This window comes from Myodes glareolus, chromosome 6 (genome assembly GCF_982192425.1).
Source record: "Myodes glareolus chromosome 6, mMyoGla1.1, whole genome shotgun sequence".
Classification (NCBI taxonomy): Eukaryota; Metazoa; Chordata; class Mammalia; order Rodentia; family Cricetidae; genus Myodes; species Myodes glareolus.
This window is the reverse complement of record NC_142031.1, coordinates 32,426-55,208: the sequence shown is the minus strand read 5'-3', so window position 1 is coordinate 55,208 and position 22,783 is coordinate 32,426. Positions and strand designations below refer to the sequence as shown.

The following is a 22,783-nucleotide window of genomic DNA, read 5'->3' as shown; positions in this document are numbered from 1 at the left end:
GCTCTTTGGACACAGCAGCTGGGAGGAGTCAAGGAGAAAACTGTTAGGCAGGCATGGGACCTCGGGTAGAGCCAAGTGGGATTTATTGGAGTATGCTGTGCATTCTTGTAGCAGGCGCTACTGCACACAGCATCAGCCATTGGGTTGTGCAGAGGTTTGGAAATTCCTTTGATTATGAACCTGAGAGTTATGTCTTTTTCAACACACATTATCCCTTGCCAGTGTACAGAATGTTTGGCTGCCTGTGTCAAAGAATCAGAAGATTCAACCCCTATGAGGATGATATGGTCAGGTGAGTGATTCATCTGGTGGGGGACTGGATTGTCTGCACTGGGATGTGGAAAGGATACAAACACAAGCTCTCATGAGGTATGAACAGGAATACAGGCATATTCACCAAAAATTGTATATTTTGATTGGTTTATTTATTATTTATTTTTGTTTGTTTCCCAACAGCGGTTCTCTGTGTAGCCTCAGGTGTCCTGAAACTCTCTCTGGAGACCAATTTAGCTTGAACTCAGTGATCTCCCAGCCACTGCTTCATAAATGCTCAGATTAAAGGCCTATATGACTACACAGCATGTATATTTAATAGGTGTCTTGCTGTGGGAGTTCCTTCAGCTCCTTCAGCCAATCGCCGCTGAGTTACCAGCCCATTGGGGCGTGGTCTCTCCCTTTAAAAAAAGCAGCGGCTGTCCTCCACTCTCTCTTTGTCTTCCGGCTCCGTTTCCGGCCCCTGGACTCCTTTCCTGTTCGCGCGGAGGGGCTGTTGTCTGGGACGGTAATCTGTAAGTTTTTTCCCCTTTGAATAAATAACCATTCTATTAATCATAATTCCAAACTGGTGTGGGATTGTCTGTGACTTACGCCTTCATCTGGCGCCCCACGTTTGGTTGTAGAACCCCCCCTTCCCCCCCACTCAACTGTTTGCTACCAGCTCGGCTAGTCACGAGACCTCCCTCAGCTGCGGCCTGTGCCCTGTGTGTGGAGCCAGCAGTTCAGTTAAACCCCACGCCTCCCAAGCTCCACAGGCTCGGGACAGTCTCTGCCTGCCTGGTTTGCTCTTTTCTGAGTTGTTTTTAAATTTCCCTTGTAAGTGCGGTGCTTTAGTGGCGTGAATCAGAACGACTCGGTCACGTGGAGGCATACGCGGCTTCCGGGTTGCTCTTTTCTACCCCTGGATTCTGGGTTTCTGGTTCCGTGTATGGAATTGATTTAATTAAACTTTCTTTCTTGAGCAACTTATATTTCCTAATTTTTAACAAATACTAAGGCAGACACTGAAACAGGACCTGTTTAAGTCACCTTTGCAGTGGTTCTAGTCGCAACTTGGCAACAGCGCCGCCAACTAGACAAGAGGTAATATGGCAGTTTTTGTTTCCAACGCCAATTTTACTGTTTTCTTTATTAATACAATGGATTATGTCATGCAAGGTTTATATGACTATGGGAATATATTAATTTACTTGTTGCTAGGTTTCAGTTTTCTTTTCAATATTTTATCATTAAGAAAGATACGATTTTTACGGACTAATATTGAACAACTAGTTGAAAGGATTAAAATTATTGAAAATCAGGGGTTATCTGAACAAGTGGATACTATGATAGACAAAATTGACTCCATGTCCAAGGGTACTAGGAAGTTACCTGAAAGGGTACAGGCTGTTGAATTTGACGTTCAGATGTTACCACAAAGTTTTGATAAGGTAACAGATAGAATGAACCTCCAGAATGGGAACCAAAAAACTGATACCTTAGTGAAATTACTAGAAACACGGGTAGGTCAGGAGATTCAGGATTTAAGGGATACAATGATAAAAAGATTAGAAATGATTGAAGAAACTATTGGAGCTGGTGAACAGAGTAAGAAGGCACAAGGACAGGATACAATGCCACCACCAGCTGTTAGAACTGGCTTACCCAGGGTCCTAACAACATACCCTGTAATTTATTCTGACAAAGGGTTAACTTCCAAAGGCTCAAAGGGAGTTAAAGAAGCTAGATGGACACCAATAGCAATGAATGATTTAAAAGAAATTAAGCAAGCTGTCGTTAACTTTGGCTTGCACTCTGCATTTGTTAAGGAAATGATAAGGACTTGGGCTTCTAATGTCAGAGCTACCCCCCATGATTTCTCTCAGCTAGTGTCTGCAGTTTTAGATGATGGGCCTTCCTTGATGTTTGGAATTTATTTCAGAGAAGAATCCAAACATATGGAACAGCAAGGAAGAGCAAAAGGTGTGGAGGTTTCCCAAGATCAAATTCTTGGTGTAGGAGCATATGCTGATCCACAGGTCCAAGCTCTTTATGATGAAGAAGTGCTGTCCTTATGTCACAAAGCAGCCTTGAATGCTTTGAATAGAATACAAGATCCAGCAAAAAGGGTCGAATCATATACCAGGGTTAGGCAGGGACAGAGAGAACCCTTTACTGACTTTGTGCAAAGATTAATTAAGGCTCTGGACATAGGGGTAACAGACCCAGAAGCTAGACGAATACTTCTTGAATCTCTAGCTTTTGAAAATGCAAATACTGAATGTAAAAAGATAATTGGGCCTTTAAGATCTAGATCAGCACCAATGGAAGAATGGATACAGCATACAATGAATGTTGAGATGTTTAGCTATAACGATGAATCCTGGGTAGGAGAAGCGATTTCCAAAGCTATGAGGAGACATCAAACTACCAGGTGTTTTAATTGTGGTAAATTAGGACATCTGAAAAGGGATTGCAGGCAAAGAAATCCTAGGAATAATATCTCCTCTGGGAATGACAAAAGTAGGAGATCTCAGCCTTCAGGTATATGCAGAAGATGCGGTAAAGGCCGACATTGGTCCAACGAATGCAGGTCAACAACAGACAGAAAAGGCAACCCGATACCATCGGGAAACTCCTTGAGGGGCCTCTCGCAGGCCCCCAAGCCAAAAGTGGCCCAGTCATTCCCAGTTACAGTCGAAAATGTGTCTCACCAAGAAAATTAAAAACTCCAATGTCTGCCGTAAAAAGTAATACTGGTCTAAATGATGAATTACATGTGGAGAATGAGTCAAAAAATTCAGGAGGACAGAGTAAACGTATATTTTGGCAAACGTATATTAACGATCAAAGACCAAAGCTAAGAGTCTGTATAAATGGCATTTTTATTGAAGGCTTATTAGACACAGGTGCGGATGTAAGTATAATTACTCCAGAATCCTGGCATCCGAATTGGCCTCTTCATGAGGTAGATGTTCAGTTCCTGGGAATTGGAACCCTATCTCATGTAAAACAAAGCACAAGATGGGTGGAATGCATAGGGCCTGAAGGGCAAATAGGAAGATTAAGGCCATATATAGCAAATATTGCAATAAATTTATGGGGCCGTGACCTGCTACAGCAATGGAATACCCAGATTAACATTCCTGTAGTTCCAGGAACTCACAATTCTGGGAAGGATATAATGAGGTATTATGGAAAAAGGTCACCAGCCATTCAGGCTGTACAAGAACACACAGCCAATAGCAAACCTTTAGAGGTACCAACAGCCCTACCTTTAAAATGGCTAACTGAGAAGCCAATATGGATCAAGCAGTGGCCTCTAGCTGAAGATAAGTTACAGGCTTTGGAACAGCTGGTACAAGAGCAACTAGATGCTAACCATATTGAAGAATCAACCAGCCCTTGGAATTCTCCTGTGTTTGTTGTAAAAAAGAAATCTGGTAAATGGAGAATGGTGACAGATCTAAGAGCTGTCAACAAGGTAATTCAGCCTATGGGTCCGCTACAATCTGGAATTCCTTTGCCTTCTCTATTACCAAGAGGATGGCCTCTTATAGTTATTGATTTGAAAGATTGTTTTTTCAGTATACCTTTGCAAAAAAAGGATAGAGAAAAATTTGCCTTCACAGTGCCTACTTATAATAATTCTCAGCCTACTAGGAGATATCAATGGACTGTCCTCCCACAGGGGATGCTCAATAGTCCCACATTGTGTCAATATTTTGTTAATAAGCCACTGGAAATAATTCGTAAGCAATTTCCCAAGTCCATAATTTATCATTACATGGATGACATTTTATTATCTGATTCAAATAAAGATATTTTGGAAAGTATGTTTGAAGAAGTAAAGAAAGTTTTGCCTAGGTGGGGATTACAAATTGCCCCTGAAAAGATTCAAAGAGGAGATTCTATTAATTACCTAGGCTACAGAATAGGGTTAGAGAAAATTCGAACACAAAAGGCACAAATTAGGAGAGACCGGTTACGGACTCTTAATGACTTCCAAAGATTGTTAGGAGATATTTCCAGTCTACGACCAGCTGTTGGGATAACACCTGATCTAATAGTTCATTTAAACAAAACCTTAGATGGTGATAAGGATTTGAATAGTCCCAGAAAATTGACAGTTGAAGCAGAAAAGGAACTGACAATGATTGAAGAAAAATTACAGGAGGCACATGTGGATAGGGTCAACCCGAATCTTAGTTCCATCCTAGTCATACTGCCTTCCAGAATTTCTCCTACAGGGATTTTAATGCAGAGGGAAGATATTATTTTAGAGTGGATATTTATACCTCATAAACCAAGTAAAAAATTAAAAACTTATGTAGAAAAGGTTTCAGAATTAATTATAAAAGGTAAACTGAGACTTCGTCAACTAGCAGGTATAGACCCAGCAGAAATTATAGTGCCTTTTACTACTGAGGAAATAAGAAAGTTATGGGAAGATAACGAACCATGGCAAAGAGCTTGTGCTAATTTTTTGGGAGAAATTAGCAGCAACTATCCCAAAAGTGATAGACTTAACCTCATAAAGAGAACTTCTTGGATTCTTCCTAGAATTGTACGTGATGCTCCAATAACTGGAGCTCGGACATTTTATACCGATGCAAATAAATCAGGGAAAGCAGGTTATAAATCAGAAGAATTGAGTAAGGTGGAACAAAGCCCTTATAATTCTGTCCAGAAGGCAGAATTATATGCCATTCTTATGGTGCTAAGGGATTTTAAAGAACCTCTTAATATAGTTACAGATTCACAATATGCAGAAAGAGTTATCTTGCATATTGAAACCGCTGAATTCATACCAGATGACACAGAGTTGACTTCATTGTTTATCGAGGTACAGGACATAATTAGGAATAGGCTTTGTCCAATGTACATAACACACATCCGGTCCCATACCGGTCTGCCTGGGCCTCTAGCACAAGGTAACGCTGAAATTGACCAATTATTGATTGGAAGCGTTCTGCAGGCCTCAGAATTTCATAAAAAACATCATGTCAATAGTAAAGGCTTAAAGAAAGAGTTTTCCATTACATGGCAACAAGCTAAGGACATTATAAAGAGATGTCCTACTTGTTCTTTCTATAATCAAACACCATTGCCTGCAGGGAATAACCCAAAGGGTACTCAAAGGAATGAAATCTGGCAGATGGATGTGTTCCACTTTATGGAATTTGGTAAATTAAAATATGTACACCACACCATAGACACGTATTCAGGTTTTCAATGGGCAACTGCCCTGAGCTCAGAAAAGGCTGATTCGGTAATCACACATTTATTGGAAGTTATGGCCATCATGGGTATACCTGCACAAATAAAGACAGACAATGGTCCAGCATATGTATCTAAGAAAATGAAACGCTTCTTTGCTTATTATAATATAAAACACGTTACAGGTATACCAAATAATCCTACAGGTCAGGCAGTTATAGAAAGATCAAATCGTACTATAAAGGATATGCTAAACAAACAGAAAGGGATGAAAGATACCCCCAGAAATAGATTGCATAATGCTTTATTAACCTTGAATTTTCTTAATGCTAATGAGAAAGGAACAACAGCAGCAGAGAGGCATTGGATAATGGAAAAAACTTCTGAACTAAACCAACCTGTTTATTTCAAAGACATGCTGACCTCTCAATGGAAGCCAGGAGATGTGCTACGTTGGGGAAGGGGTTTTGCTCTTGTTTTCACAGGAGAAGAAAAATTGTGGATACCATCAAAATTAATAAAGGTTCGATTTGAAGAGGAGAAACCTCTTGGAAAGGAGAAATGACAGCATCTACAATGATGATAACCATACAGGTGGTAAGAAAAGCATATAGAATGGGGGCAGGGTTCTGTTCTTATCTCCACAGGAAAACACTGATCTTTGAAAAGTTCAAGGGACCCTGGATATTTGAATACTGACAGATGGAAAATAACGGCCCAATAGGGACTATCAAGAAAACTGAATAGGTTCTGTAAGTACCATATACTAAATCATATTTCTAAATTTATAGAGCTGGTTTTAGAGTTGAACTCTGGCTCAGTCCCTCTCTAATTCCAAGCCTGTTGTTTAAAGAAAAACCCAGAGTTTCTGGAGTTTCTGTCTCATGTCAAGAGCCATGATATGGGACAGAAAGAAATATGAGTTTAGAAAACATCTTTACTTTTCTTCATATCTATCATACCTTCATTAAATATATCTATCATGTCTCTCATTGAATATAGGTATTCATGTATATGTCTATATAATTAATGTTTAAGTTTTCCACAATGAACAATGAGTTTTTCCTACAGTGACATTTGAAGTTTCCAGGAAGAAGATGGGGCCCCATAACAACAACTCCACCTGGTTGATATGACGTCATGATACTGATAGCGCTACTACAAGACCTGTTTTGGGTACCAGCTGCACAAGACGGTTCCAACGTGCTGAAATGGTGCACATCTTGTACAACATTCTGGCCAGACCTCCACAAAATACTCAGAGACTATTTGCAATTTTAAAAGACATTGATCTTGAAATTTAACCATCATTTTACTTTCACAGGATCCCCCAGAAAGAACGTCGCCCCCATGACAGCTGGAAGTAATTCTAGAGAATGACGTCCCCTCTCCCAATAAAGTTTGTCCTTGGGTTTAGGGACATCATTTAGGGGTTGGTTATAATTAGTATACGGTTGAGGGTTGGGGGAGGAATTTTATAAGCACAGGAATCCTAAAAAAAAAAAAAAAAAAAAAAAAAAAAAAAAAAAGGAGGGATAATTGGATTATGGGATAAATAGATTTGTACTTGTGAGTTATTGCTTTTAGACAAACATATTGGTATCGATTCTTATATATTGATACAAAGTTAAATTATGTTGACTATTTTATGCATGCATGCTTCATGCTTCTACCTCTGTTTAAAACATTTTTATGTATTTGTATATATATATTGTATTGATATATGTATATTTACCATATTGCATTGTACACTTCTACCTCTGATTAAGATACTTATATATTGTTTATGTATTGATATATATTTACCATATTGCAATGTATACTTGCACATTGTTTATATTTGGAGGTCTCATTGTCCTCATTTATTGCACACTTGTTTATTATCTCAGTCTTTAAGTTAGATAGATATTGAGAATTATATAGATCAACAGTCATCTAAGTTTGTCATTTATAATTAGACTAATCAGGTTCTTTAGATATATAGAGATTATATTCAGTATAGATAGATAATCTTCAACCTCTTCAAAGAGCTGTAGAAAATGGCCTTTAATCTAATTCAGAGTTCTATGGTAGGGAGACACAATCACTCCTGGCAACACTGATCTATGCCCGAGAGAATGTTGAGCACCAAAGACACTCCACCTGGAGCCTTTCTTCTTGGCAGAACTGGCCTTTGGGTAAAAAAATGCTCATACCTCAACTACTGACAGAGTTACAGAATATCCGTAAATGGATAAAACAAGACTGTCATATCCTGCCAAGACAGGGTAAGATAGTTTTGAAGTTTCTTGCCTTTGAAAATGGTATGTCAGTTACATCAGGCCTTAGCCAAAGTTGGTTGCTTCAACGCTGCAAATGTGACTTTGGGTGTTTGTCCAGGTAGCCAGTTGTCTCTGCGATTTGGTACATGTTCTGGAAGTTGTTTGATTGCACTTCCTAATTACTCAGATAACATTATTTCCCTTCTCAGATCTTCGATGGGATTGAAGATTATATAAATGTAGTTACTTTCCTTTCATGACTTGGCCAAGTTATTTGTTATACAAGACTTAAGCTAGTTAGAATAGGATATTTGTATTTATTGTCTATAATTTCGTAGGTTTGTACTTATTGTATATAATTGCGTAGTAGGCTTAGAACTCTCTTACTTAAACAAAAGGGGGAGATGCTGTGGGAGTTCCTTCAGCTCCTTCAGCCAATCGCCGCTGAGTTACCAGCCCATTGGGGCGTGGTCTCTCCCTTTAAAAAAAGCAGCGGCTGTCCTCCACTCTCTCTTTGTCTTCCGGCTCCGTTTCCGGCCCCTGGACTCCTTTCCTGTTCGCGCGGAGGGGCTGTTGTCTGGGACGGTAATCTGTAAGTTTTTTCCCCTTTGAATAAATAACCATTCTATTAATCATAATTCCAAACTGGTGTGGGATTGTCTGTGACTTACGCCTTCAGTGTCTTGTCATATAAATAAATTGGTCCAGAAGGACCCTGTGTCTAATGGTCCCTGAAAGCAGAATTGTGAGATGTAAGGAGTGTGCAACGCTGTCTTCAAGCTCCAGACCAGGGCACATCCATCACAACCATCATCAAAGTGTCAGCCTCAGCTTTAAAATGTCATAGAACCTTTAGAATTTATAATTTTACTATATTCCTGCAGCTTTGTTAAAAAAAAAATCTCTTTTTGGAGACAGCATCTTCTCTTGTATTCTTGACTTTTCTCAAACTCCGAAAACTAACTGCCACTGTCTCATATACATAAATAAATAAGCCTCCAAAGAAAAACAAATAAATTAGGCCTAAGACTGGGCTATATCCATCAGGCTAGTCCAGGTCTCATCAAAAAGAGTGAGCTGTACATATCATCTAGTCAAAGAACTGGCTAGTCCAATGTCTCTCAGAAGTTAGCTACCCAAAAATGGACTAGCCAGGTTGAGGGAATGCCCACTTGGGCTTCAGGTGGAGACAGGCTTCCCTGTAGACCAATGAAGTACTATCCAGAACAGAGAACAGAGAGGCACAGTAGAAAGAATTGACTGACAGCAGTGGTCTTTCCTATACACGGTCAGAGTGAACTAGTGAACTTGTACTTCACTGTCTTAGTCAGGGTTTCTGTTGCTATGAAGAGACACCATGACCACAGCAACACTTATAGAGGAAAATTTTTTTTTGGAGCTGTCTTGCACTTCAGAACTTTGATCCATTATCATGGTGGATGGCAATGCAGTATGCAGGCAGACATGGTTCTGGAGAAGGAGCTGAGAGTTCTACATCTTGATAAGCAGGAGACATAAGCAACTGTGTGTTACACACTTTTGTAGCTTTAGCAACAATGTCCTCAAAGCCCACTTCCACACTGACACACATCTTCAACAAGGCCACACCTATTCCAACAAAGCCGCACCTCCTCATAGTGCCACACCTTGTGGGTGTCAATTTCTACCAAACCACCATAATGACTAATCAATATGTCTAGAAGAATTTTGAGGAATTGGCAGAATGTTTTTAGAGCTGGTAAACAATTCAACAAAGTTACAAAACAGGCCAACACAAGTCACATAGAAGGAACTCACCACACAGCTACACACCAGCCATGCACAGGGAGGAATCTAGATGAGAGCATCAACTTAAAAGCACATCAACAGAGAAATACACAGATACAGCCATTCAAACAGTCATTGATTCTGTTTCATGCCTTGTCCCTGCTCTCCACAGTGTACCTTATCTTCTCTCCAGAAATTCTTAAGGAAACATCTGCAATGGGTAAGATGGAGAGCAGAAATCATAACACATAGCTAAAATGACAAGGAAAGTCAGTTGATGTAGAAATGGCAGGTTCATGGATAAAGGACCACACTTTTAAAATTGTTCACACAGGACTCAATCAGCACATCCATTCCATTACTACAGGCAGCAGTGGGAATGCTCATGTCACTGTCCCTATGCAGGTTTGATGGACCCTGAAAACAGTACAGACCGAAGATAGGGAAATGGCCATCCGTGTGCTGCCTGCTGAGAAAGCACGGGGACCTAAAATGGAAACGCAGCATTCATATTTTCAAAAATGGCATGGTTGAATGCATCTGTTACCCTGTATGCTAGAAGTTTCTTTCTTTCTTTCTTTCTTTCTTTCTTTCTTTCTTTCTTTCTTTCTTTCTTTCTTTCTTCCTTCTCTCCTTCCTCGTTCCTTCCTTCCTTTATTTTTTTCTTTGTCTTCAACTTGATACAAAGTCAGGTCAGTTAGAAAGAGGGAACCTTAGTTGAGAAAATGCCTCCATCAGAGTGGCCTGAAGGGAAATATGTGGCATGTTTTCTTGGTCAGTGCTTGATTTGGGAAGGACAGCCCTCATTAAGAAGTGCCATCCTGTACTGGTCATTTGGGGTGGTATAAGAAAGCAAGATGGGTAAGCAATAAGGAGCAATCCAGTATACAGTGTTCCTCCATGGCCTCTGCTTCTGTTCTTGCCTCCAGGTTTCTTTCTGAGCTTCTGTCCTGGATTCTCTTCACGGTTGACATTTATCTGCAATTTATCTATCACAGCAAGAAGAAAGAAGGCAAAGACACCTGACAAGACAGCAGGGCACCAGAGTTCACTGGTCAGTTTTCCCAATTGGTGAGTTGTTCAGAGACAGAAATGCTTCCATCGTTTAAACCCACCCCAAACATATCTCCTGACAATCTCTTCTTTCTGGGCTCTTTTATGGGTTGAAAATCAATTTTTAAAAATGAAACCTTTCAGTCAGTCCTCAAAATTAACATAAAAGAAATGATAAATTCTAGCTTCATCATTACCACCACTGTGTAAAAAGCCCTTTTTACAACACCCATCAACTGTCCCCAAAACATCCAATAGATGTTTTGTCATCTAATTATCTATGAAATTTTAGCCAAATTTATACAAGAAAACTGTTACCAGGGATATGTCAATCACATAGCAGAAAATATGGAGAAAGGACAGGCAAAAAAATCGTTAACTGGTAGTAGTCTTTTTGCTCTTTTAAAATTTCTATAAAATACATCAATTTGTGACAGTAAAGAATATAATGACATGTTGGTGTTAACTCACACAGATGAAAGCTAATGTCAGCTGTTTTTCTAACTAAAGTCCATGTCTCCAAATGTTATTATGTTATCTGGATGTCCAAGTAAAGTATTTTTTAATTCCACCCAAAGGAATGTAATATGCAGTGATTTTATATTAAAAATGGTTAGCAGGAAGGATTCCTCTTCCAATCACATTACACATGTTTTTAAGACAATGAAATCTCTTGCCTTTACTTGATTCTTCAATTCATGAACTATTTCCCAGAAAAGGAAAAAGTATGTTGACTTCCTTACTTAACTTACCCACAAGAGAACTGTGGAACAGTCTCATTCACTCCCAGGCTGTCTTCCCTCCAGCTGTTTCCAGGACTACCCAGACCTTTGGCTGAGATGAAACTGGAAGAAGACACCACCAGATGTCACAGGATTTCTATAAAGAGATGAACTTGGCAACCCTAAAATGGCTCCCTTAATTAAGATATCTTCTTCTCTGCTCCCATATCCACCCTTCCTCCATCCCAACCATCCCTTTCACCCAGGGTTTCCCCATCCTCCCCTCCTCACTTTTCTCTCCCCATGTCCCCTTATCCCCACCCCAACCCCACCCTCAAGATTCTAATTGTTGCCTGGCAATCTAGTCTACTTCCAATATCCATGAGGGTAATTATATGTTTTTCTTTGGGTTCATCTTCTTATTTAGCTTCTCTAGATTCACGGATTATAGGCTCACTAACCTTTATTTATGTCTAAAATCCACTTATGAGTGAGTACATACCATATTCATCTTTTTGGGTCTGGGTTACCTCATTCAGAATAGTGTTTTCTATTTCCATTCATTTGCTTGCAAAATTCAAGATGTCATTGTTATTTTACCACTGAGTAGTACTCTGATGTGTGTATATTCCACACTTTCCTTAGTCATTTTAGGGTTGGCAAGAGACTTGACTCTGGAGGGGTTCCCAGGTGTCCATGGAGATGCCCCCAGCTAGTTCCTTGGGCAGCTGAGGAGAGGGAGCCTGAAGTGGCCCTATCCTATAGCCACACTGATGAATATCTTGCATATCACTATAGAAGCTTCATCTGGTGATGGATGGAGATAGAAACAGAGACCCACATTGGAGCACTGGACTGAACTCCCAAGGCCCAAATGAGGAGCAGAAGGAGGGAGAACATGAGCAAGGAAGTCAGAACCGTGAGATTTGCGCCCACCCATGGAGACGGTGGGGCTGATCTAATGGGAACTCACCAAGGCCTGCTGGACTGGGACTGAAAAAGCATAGGATCAAACTGGACTCTCTGAATGTGGCAGACAATGAGGGATGACTGAGAAGCCAAGGATAATGGCACTGGGTTTTGATACTACTCCACGTACTGGCTTTTTGGAGCCTAGTCTGTTTGAATGCTCACCTTCCTGGACCTGGATAGAGGGGGGAGGACCTTAGACTTCCCACAGAGCAGGGAACCCTGACTGCTCTTTGGACAGGAGAAGGAGGGGGAGGGGAGTTGGGGGATAGGGAGAAATATGGGAGGTATGGAGGAGGCGAAAATTTTTTAATAATAAAAAAATAAAAAATTAAGAAAAGAGATGGACTTGGTTAGACCCTGCAGCAATTGCAAGATGTGGGTTCAGCCACTCCCAGCAAACCCTGCAGAGCTTCACCACAGTGACAGGAGATATTGGTCTCCTGGATAAACTCACCCGGCACATCAGTCTGCCTTTTAACTAACCACTGATGTGCTGGCTAATGTACGGCTTCAGAGAGAGAGCAAGCACACTCAGATATCTTGGTCAGTAATGATGGTGGAGTAGAGAAGAGAATGATGTTTATTTTTTAAACCTCCTGTATCTGTCAATTCTGAGTAATAATGGCAATGGAATATACACACCGTGCACAGTCCACATCACTGTGTAAATCAAGCAACACATGCAAGATGGCAGGGGACTCACAGTGGATGAATGGGAACTTCCCCTTGTTTGTTACAGCCTTTGACTTCAACACAACTGCATCTCTTACCCCCACTGTCTCTCCAATTTTTACTGTGTTGTGAGCATGCAGATCACTTGAGGATAAAATGGAAATTGCGTTTCAAAGTCATTCACACACAGCAACTACAACTTCAATTTCTCTTCCTTCCCAACCAATGCACTGAGCTGCTTGTGTTAGCAAACAAAGATGTATTTTTAGTCAACAGTTGTGCTTAATTTTTCTTCTTACTTTGCCCACTTCATTTTCGAAAATGAAAAATCCACAATGTGAAATTGAGTATTAGGTCTTTGGGTAGATTTCTGATCAAAACAGAAAGATGGAGCCCACTGACTTCTCTCTCCAGGAGCCACTGTCTCACTGTCCCAGATCCTTGATGGTACTGATTCAGCTGTCTTTTCGGGAAACTGGTATTTTTCCCTAAAAGAAGCAAAATATAACCAAGGGAGGAGGGCAGTGAGCAGGGGAGGAGGAGCAGTCCATCCCAAAAAGAATCTCTTCACCTCAACAGGAGAAAATCTAACTCCTTTTTAGCCATCATTTCATAAATTATTAATTAAAAAAATCATAATTCAAAGAATTTGCTATTACAAGAAAGTTTTAGTATTAAAAAGGCAAATAAATCAGTTAAGCCTTGTAAACAATTGTCCGTTTTACTTATACATCTTCAAAATATAGGCATTTCTCTGTATAGTTCATTAGACAGTAAAAGGCACACTTCACACATCAGAATCCAGAGGGACAGAAACCACACAAGGTACCTCCTTAACTCTACCCATGGGTGTAATCAGGCCCAGGTTCTAGAGTCAGGTGCCCACCCTCTGTTCAGCTCCTGGAGATCTGAAAGCCCACAGATATGCTCTTCCTATGACCTGCTCTGTGCTCTTTACTCATGTGATGTGATGTTACACTTTCTTGACATGGAATCTTCTCATATATTTTCCACAAAGCTCCCCAGAGAAAGACTGGTCTTTCCAATTCTTTGTAATGTGCTTTTGAACCACCATACTCTCATTTTTATGAAAAACACAGTATCTTCTTCTTTGAATTCAAGCGCTGCCTCATTCTGAGGAGGATAGGAAATCATCACCCTGTGCCTTTCACAGATAACAGGTCTGGCCTCATTCATGACAGGAACCAGGGAGGAGCAGTCCCACTGACATGCTGGAGCAGTGGGAAGTGAGGAGTCCAGGGAACTTGCCTTGGTATGAAAGCATCTTTGGTTGAGGCTACTGAGACTACTAGGCCATCTCCATCTGTGGGGTAGGAGCATGCCCAGCCATGATTTCTCACTAGCAGCAACACAGGATCCAGTGCACCTTGCAGGACACCAGACCTACACCCAGCTCCCAGTTCAGAGTAAGTGAGGCTGGCAGGGGGGCTCACATTTGGTGGAGGCACCAGAGATGAGCTTCAGCAGGTCCTTCTTTTCTTTCATGTCCTTGTCTGGTTTCACAGCTGAACTGTTCCCACATGCTGCTGCAGCCCTGTCAGGAGATGTATAGATTCCAGGGAGGACGGCCACTGTTCAACCACTTGTTGTGATGGTTCTCTGGGCTTCTTGATCCACACATCATGAAGCACCCCGGGTTACCTTTCAGGAACTATTTGCCTTTGGAGTCATGAATGTTCATCATCAGTTGAAAAACAATCCACTTGTGTCTTGAAGCAGAAAGAGAAAAGTCGATGGCAGACATTTAGATAAAGGACACAAATGATGTGTTCACAGCCTGACACACAATTAAACCATGAACATTCTGACAGTCACACCGCATTTTACCTTCTGATTTGACTCAAAGTGATTTGCTTCATTTGTATTTCTCATTCATAGAAAAAGGCCATTAGCTGGTTTGGAAAAATAGGGATACTTAGCATCTCATATAGTGGAGTTAGGAATGAAGGATTAATGAAAATCCTCATTGAATTCGTTTTCTCTTATTAGATATCTAGTACAACTTCAGTTAAGCCCAGGATCCACTTGTATTTCTATTCAACTCAAAGGAAGGTACCAAAGTGATGTTAACAAATAGCTGTCTTTATAATACATCAAAATGTAAAGCACTCAAGATATGGGCTGGACCAATGGTCAAGTGGTGGAGAGTATGTGCTGCTTACAAGAGACCCAAGTTCAGTGCCCAGTCCTTGGCATTGAATGGTTCATAACTGCAACTCCCTCCACTGGTCTCTAGAAGCATGGCACTCACATGGATACACACACATATGCATACATGATTAGAAATAAAACAAAATTAAAAATACTTAAAATAGGAAGAAACATTTGTTATTCTTTGATTACTTCATAGAATCATGCAATGAAATAAGATTATCATCCCATTCCTGCTATTCCCTCTGCAGCTTCTCCAGAATTCCCCTCAGACTTCCCTTTCACAATATCATGTTGTTTAATAACACTCTTATGTCTTCAGTGTTGCTCTCGTGTGCACGGGTGTGGGACCATCCACTGCAGCCTGGGAAACTGAACAGTGACTCTCTTCCCTAAGTCACTCAGAGAAGGGTGGGACCTAGAGAGCATCTCCCACATCTATAGAGAGAATATTGATCGGCTTGATCTAGAGTAGCTTATGTGAGATTGAGGGTGTGATAGCCATTAAAGTCCAGAAGATGATGTTCCTCCTCCCTTCCCAGCATTTACATTCTCTGCATTCCTCTAAAGATAGGAATAAATTTGATAACAGTGCATACTATTTAATGAAAAAGATGATCAATGTTAGGTCTAAAGTGGGTATGGTGAGCACATGCCTTCAATCCCAACATCTCTACTCTTCTGGCAGTAGAGGCAGTTGAATCTCAGTGAACAATTTTTAGAACAGCCAGGGCAACATGGGCCCTGTGTCCCAAAAAATTAACAAATAAATAAAACTTTTCAGGAATATACTGCCCAAATAGGATGAAACTGGGAGAACATTAAATGTTCATAACCCCAGCTCTCACCATGTGATTTAGAGATTAAATCACACTATTTCATAAAATTGGAATCATAAAACTTTAAAACATTTAAAAATGTTAAATTTATTTTAAAAATAAAAAAATTTAAAAGTGTACTTCAAAGGATCCATCCCATCAATAACAGTAAAAGTCATCTAAAAAAAAGAGAAAGTATACGAATTACATGCCTGGAAAGTGACTGCTACTCATGATACACATGCCAATCTTACTACTCAATGACAAGTGCACACACAATTCAGCTATGCAGGAGCAAAGGGTGCATAGATGTTTAAGAAAGACAAGAATGTATCTGAGTGTGATTACCACTTGGAAAAAACACAGCCCAGCACTCATGGTGCTATACTACTTAATGTTCAGTTGGGGGAGGGAATGAACATCATGAAACTACAATAACCCAAGGTGTCCAATGGGAGTCCTCATGAACTTCTAATCAAACATAAAATGCTGTGTCTACCAAAGAAAAAACTTCTCAGTATATAGATAAGTCAAACCAGAGTTCCTATGCAATTTGCTAACTTGGGGTGTAATTTACACCCAAAGTGCATACCCAGAAAACATGAAAACAAGTGTTCAACCATGTCAGATGCCAATGACAGCTTATTTACAACACTCTGAATCTGAAAATAAGTTGAATGACCATCAGATGGTACAGAATCTGATTTGTCTACAGAACATGGGAGTGGCAACAAATGGTTCTGTTTAATATATTCTGTTAAGTGAAAGAAGCTAGTCACTAAATTCTATACATTCTATGACGTATTTATAACATATTTTATGGCATACCAGAAATAGGCAGATCTACAGGAGCAGTGAACTTGTGTTTTCATTGCAAGGTGGAATGGAAGACAGGAATGAAAAGGTGCGGGTTTTCTTGGGTAAAATGTTCCCTGGCTCGATAATGGTGATGGATACACATGCCTTGTATGAGCAAAAGCTGAATTACAAATTATAAGTGGCTACATTATTTTTATATATGAATTCTATCTCAGTAATGATGGGTGATATTTTTTGATGGAAGTATGTGAAGAAGGAAGTAAAAGAGAGGAAGTAGCTGAGACTGGAGGCTACAATTTGGGGCCCATGGGCAGCTTAAATCCCTGTTTTCAGTAGGGAAATAGGCAGCCACTTCTACTACAACACCATGGGAACTAGATTCTGTTCTGTCTTCTTGAAATTACAGCTGGAAGAAGTAAGAAATGGTTGGTCTGTCTGTCTTGAATGCATGAATTTGGCCACAGCATGTTTGTGTCTGATTAATCTTGAATATATTAGTTGGCTGTGTTCTGTGTCTTGGTTACAGCTCAACTGTTACTTTTGCAACTGTCAGAGCCCATAGGCCCCAACATAGAAACTATCTTTCCCTATCTTGACCAGTTTGGAGGCATAAGAAATTAGTGAGACACAGTTTACATAGTTATGACAGAAGGGCATTTCAGGCTTCCTCCATCCTGAAGACCTACCTACATTTATTTTACAAAACGCCCAGGTAAACTAAGGTGGAAGCTCATTAATATTCTCTTTCCAGGGGATGCAAGGCTAGGGAAAGACCTGCAACTTAGTCACCAGCTTTGGCAAACACCTCTCCCCAGGCGATCTACATTTCTAACAAAGAAGAAAGGAGCAATACATACCAGCCTTTGTTAGGTGACTGTCTTACTTGTTTGGCAAGGTTGCATCTGCCTAGTGGCCAGTGAGCCTGCCTGTAAATTATTTTATGTGAAATATGGGTACACAGCACCCAGATGCCCAGGCTCAGAATTTATATCTGGATATTCTGGCCACTGAAACTAATGTAATAGGAACTTAAATTTCAATTGGGTATGAATAATATAGTTGCTTTGTTCTGTTCAGTTTAGTTGAAAAGTTGGCTCTGGGATTGGGTTATGGTCAACCCTTTTTCAGACCCAGGTTTGCTTTTGATGTTTCTATGTGTGGGTCACATATTGGCAGACAGAAGAGGCAAGAGCACAGCAGCTGAGAAATGATTGGCTTATAAATTACTGGATATGGTTAAAAATCTGCAGTATTTGTGACAAAATGTTAACTTAAAACTTGAACACAAAATTAATAATCAGAAGGCTACACAAGCAAATCTTAAAACAAAGACATAATTCATCATCGTCTATAGATCTGGGCAACTATTCAAATGTGCTAACCTTTTTTTAACCCCTTTAGTTCTGCTTATGACTAACCATACAAGTTAAATGAAATATGTCAGCACAAAACGTGGCTTTTATGCTTAAAAGCTCTCACTGAGGAAGGCTTAAGTCTATACTGGTATCCCAGAGACCCAGTGTAGTCACTGGCCAACTAAAGTTAGGGGCACATCTAATAAGCAACAGAAACTGGGATGTTTCTATCTTATGATGCAATAAGAAGTTGACCTGAAACATTCTGACAAAGAACCTGGTGTTATGAATTAAGTAAAAGTGCTACAGGTCCTCAAGTGGCTGCAGCTGGCAGCTGGACTCGAGACCATGTTTCATGTCCCAAAGTAACAGCTGGCAGTGGTTTGCTGGTCCAAAGAGCGGCCAGTCCCAGGCAGGGATGGAGCAGTTCCCCAAGTGGCTGCTGTGGGCCACAAGGGGCAGCAAGTCCCAGGCAGGGAGCCATGTGGTAGGTGAGAGAGCCCGATCAGGCAGACAGTCCCACAAGGACAGACAGAGAGATGGGCATGCCATGAGACCACTCTGCAGGTCTCTGAAGATGACTGGTCCTGGGCAGGGAGTCTCGTGGCAGGTGAGAGTTAGATGGATAGGCACACCAGGCATAGAGAGGTTGGATATTATTTAATGGGTATGGAGGAGAAAGGGGAGAAGGAGAGAAGAACAAAGAGAAAGGCTGAGAGAAAGAGAGGGGTGAAGGGGAGAAGTGGGGAGAAGGGAGACACAGAAAATGCCTCTTCAAGAGAGAGAAAGGACCCTGGCTGGAAGCTGAAGATCAGCTTGCCTTGGAGGATGTGAGGGGGTGGACATGGCTTGTTTCTTAAGGGGACATTTACAAGACCATTACAAGACCATTACACTTGGAACAATTTCTCAACCTATGTGCCTTGGATCACCTGCATGTCAGACATTACATAACAATGTACCACAAAAAAGGAAACCTATTAGTTTAGAAAATGTCTCTTCTTACTTAAGGCCCATTCAAGTTCACAAAAATGGGTTTAAAGATGTGTCTAACTTCCTTGATTTTGCTAACATTGTTAATCTGTAACTCTTTTCGTAAACTGAGTCATATAAAAACTTATATCCTATAATTATACACTCTAGAAGGATCAGGAAAAAAATTCCCAGTCCCTTTGTAGACGATGTTTACAAATTCAAAGTCTTATCTTGATACAGAAAGAGCTTTAATTCAGAAATTGTTATTTTATTTATAAACAGTTTAAGATGATTAAGCCTTGAGATGACCAAAACTATAATTATAAAACATGCTAAGTACTAATGTAATCAAGTACAGGAAAAATTTATCTAACCTCTCAAATGTTTTCAAGGTATAGCTTATAACAAATAACTAAGAATAAATGAAGGTGTTTTGACTCAGGTCCTCAAACTGTCAGAGATTTGCTGAATGTGGAATTTGGATATTTACATTTATATAACAGACAGACTCTCAGATCCTAGCAGTGACCCAGAAGATCTCCAAAGAGACAATGGACACACAACTGGACAATTGTACCTGGACAAACTAACCACTGGGAAAGACTGCTCCAATCTTTGCCTTCAACCTGGGCTTGGCCCAAACCATGGACAAGCAGACACTGGAGAGCTGATGGCCCATTTTACCTAGACAAGTTGAGACACACAAGAAAACCTCTCATCCTCTGGGGCTGGCAGACAAGACTGTAGTCCTGGTACTGCTAGGACCTGGGGTTGCACAAATAATGGGAATCAGACTACCAAAGTCTATTAACCAGAAGCAAACTTCATTCAAACACTGTGGGTAGAAAACTTATAACTAGTTAGGGCCACAGGCAAAAATCAGGCTTGTAACCCAGGGAAGGGGTCATAAGCATCCTTTTATAGCAAAAGATTATGTGTGGGGTGGGTGGGAGTGCATTCCTGGGTTCAGAAGTTACTGTTCCTGATGTTGCACTGCTACTGTCAGGATTCATGTCCCCTGGGGAGTGCATCTTCCTGTAAGGATTTACAACCTACAATACATTGTGTTAGTACAAGAGGTTTATAGAATTCAAGATGTAACTAAGTTTAGCCTCCTTTACAGGTGATGTCAACACCTACAGCAAGCCCGACCCCCAAGTCTACAGAAGACTCATCATTGAGTGCACCTCCTTGGGGAAGGAAGGCAAGTTCTCCACCAGCTTCCCAGAGCTCCAGAGTAACTTCCTGAAGGGTCATCCACCCAAGCTCAAGAATCTCATCTGCCTGGTCATGTGCTGGTACCAACTGTTATGGCATCTAGTCCAGCCACTGTGGGTCCTGTTTATACATGAGTGAAAACCGTGCCAAAGAAAAGCAGGGATATTCTTGTTTGCTTTATATTGACACGATATTTTATCACATGGCCAAATGTCTCTTGGTAAGAAAGGTCTTATTAGGTTGCACATCCAGTCAGAGTCCATCACTGAGGAAGTCAGGGCAGTAACTGAAGCAGAGACCATGGAGGAATTCTGCTCACTGGCTTGCTCTCCATGACCCATGCAGCTTGCATTTATGTACACTCCAGGGTCATCTGCACAGACATGGCACCAGTCACAGTGGGTTGTCCCTCTCTTGTTAATCATTGATCAATAAAATGCCCCACAGGGCAGTTTAATAGAAGCATTTTCTCATTTGTGAGTCCATCTTCTCAAGATGACTCTACCTTATGTCAGGTTCACAAAAAGAAAAAAAGAAACACAAGGGGTGAGGAAATAGAAAATGAGAAGGAAAAGAGGGGAAAGAGAAGCAGGAGAGGGTTTGAGAGAAGAGAAGGTAACAGAAGACAGCAAGGAAAGGTGATGCTGTAGGAGAGAGAAGGGAGGGGGAAGGGAGCTGGAGGAAGGAGGACTTTCCATGCTTGTTCCAGTAGGTGTCTTCTAGTCCACTTTCCAGTTAGCCTACTCTTTCTTCAGTCATGTCTGGTTAACTGCTTCCTGGTTGCTACATCACTTGTGTCTAGATTTTTTGCTTTTTTTCTGGGGCTAAGCCTGTCACATTCTCTGGTTTCTATTTTCTTGACAGTTTAAGCTATTACCTCTTTAAACAGGGAATCTCTTGTTTTTTTTTCTGGGCCTTTTTAAATGTTTGGATGATGTTTTTGTCTATATACCTGTTCTGGGGAGTACATGTGTCTGTGTTTATATGTGTGTACACATACATGTGGAGGCCAGGGAGTAAATCACTCTCCATTTTGTAAATCCACTCAGGGCCTCACACTTGAGCCCACAGAGTGCTAAATCAACAGTTCTAAACAGTTGTAGAGCCCTGGGAACCCCATCTCCTCCAGCTAATGCTGGGATTATGAGTCACTCCTCTCATCAGCCTGTGTGTGCTGGGATCTGAACTCCCTGACTTGACTAGGGGGCACTTTACTGACTGGGCCCTCTCCCTATCTCCTTCCCTGTTATTTCAGAGCATGTGATTAAGCCATAAATAGTGAGCATCATTACTATCCTGCTCTGACCCTCACTTCCTGACTGCAATTCCTCCTATGCCTGCTACTAAATGCTAAGTGTGGACCACACAGCCTCCATCTCAACCACTCAGTCCTTGGCTATAGCAAGGGAGCATCCATAGACTAAATCTACATGAACAGGTCCCCACACAACAGTTGACAATCCTGTTTTTCTCATTGCCATTCTCTTCACAGTGTAAGGAGAAGCTGGGTGAGCAGCTGCCCCCACACTATGCCCTGGAGCTGCTGACAGTCTATGCCTGGGAATGTAGGAATGGAGTCACTGAGTTCAGCACAGCCCAGGGCTTCCGGACAGTTTTGGAACTGACCACAAGATACAAGGAGCTTCAAGTCCATTGGACAGTTTTTTATGACTTTCAAGACCAGGAGATCTCAACTTACTTGCTGAGTCGGCTCACAAGAGCCAGGTAGCCTGTCTCCTTATGACTCATCCTCCCCACCAGGGAAGACCATGCTGTAGCAGTGTGGAAATGGGGAGGTGGGAGCTCCGTGTCAATGGAGCGTTTCCTGTCCTGTGGCTGTGTTGGACACTGTTCACTTGTCACATGATTGATATGAAGACTGTAGCCCTGGGAGGCAGAGGTGGGCTTTCCTGTCTGCAGATGAGGAGACCAAGACTCTGACCTTGACTACAGCCATACAGCAGCAAGACACTGCTTGCTTTGCAGTCATTCTTGGTCTCAGAGATTGTCACATCACCCCTGCAGAGTTCCTGACACTCATCCTCCTAAGAAATGACAGCCTCTGCTCTGAGTGTCTGCTTTGTGTTCAGGCTCCATCCTGCATTCTTTATCATACAGTAGCTCACAGGATCCACACATCTGATTTTTTTGTGTTCTTTATCATACAGTAGCTCACAGGATCCCCACTAGGGCTCTCTATGTTGTTCTTAATAGAATCTTTCTCTCTCTGATGATATGAGGATGCTTGATCAATAACACACTTGTCACATAAGCAAGGATAAGGAGCCTAATATCTTCACCAGAACCATGTAAATGAGTCAGACAAGGAGATGTGCACTTGCCATTCCAATGTGTGGACAATGAGGTCCCTGCACTGGCCAGCAAACAAGCATAGTCTCCTTGGTGAGTTCCAATGCAATGCAACCCAAATGTCAAGGAGACAGCACTTGAGGAGTATAGCATTCTGTGTTGATTACACACACACATAAAATGCATACATACAA

At 41.1% G+C, this 22,783-nt stretch overlaps 1 protein-coding gene across 1 annotated transcript; it reads left to right on the top strand.

The window, feature by feature from the left end:
• Positions 1-14,261: 14,261 nt before the first annotated feature.
• Positions 14,262-22,004, top strand: LOC146893729 (2'-5'-oligoadenylate synthase 1A-like; the record flags this gene model as incomplete). Its single annotated transcript, XM_085691490.2, has 3 exons — positions 14,262-14,349; positions 20,185-20,348; positions 21,772-22,004. Coding segments are annotated over exons 1-3 (485 nt in total), but the record flags the coding sequence as incomplete, so codon positions are not given.
• Between the last annotated feature and the right edge of the window lie 779 nt (positions 22,005-22,783).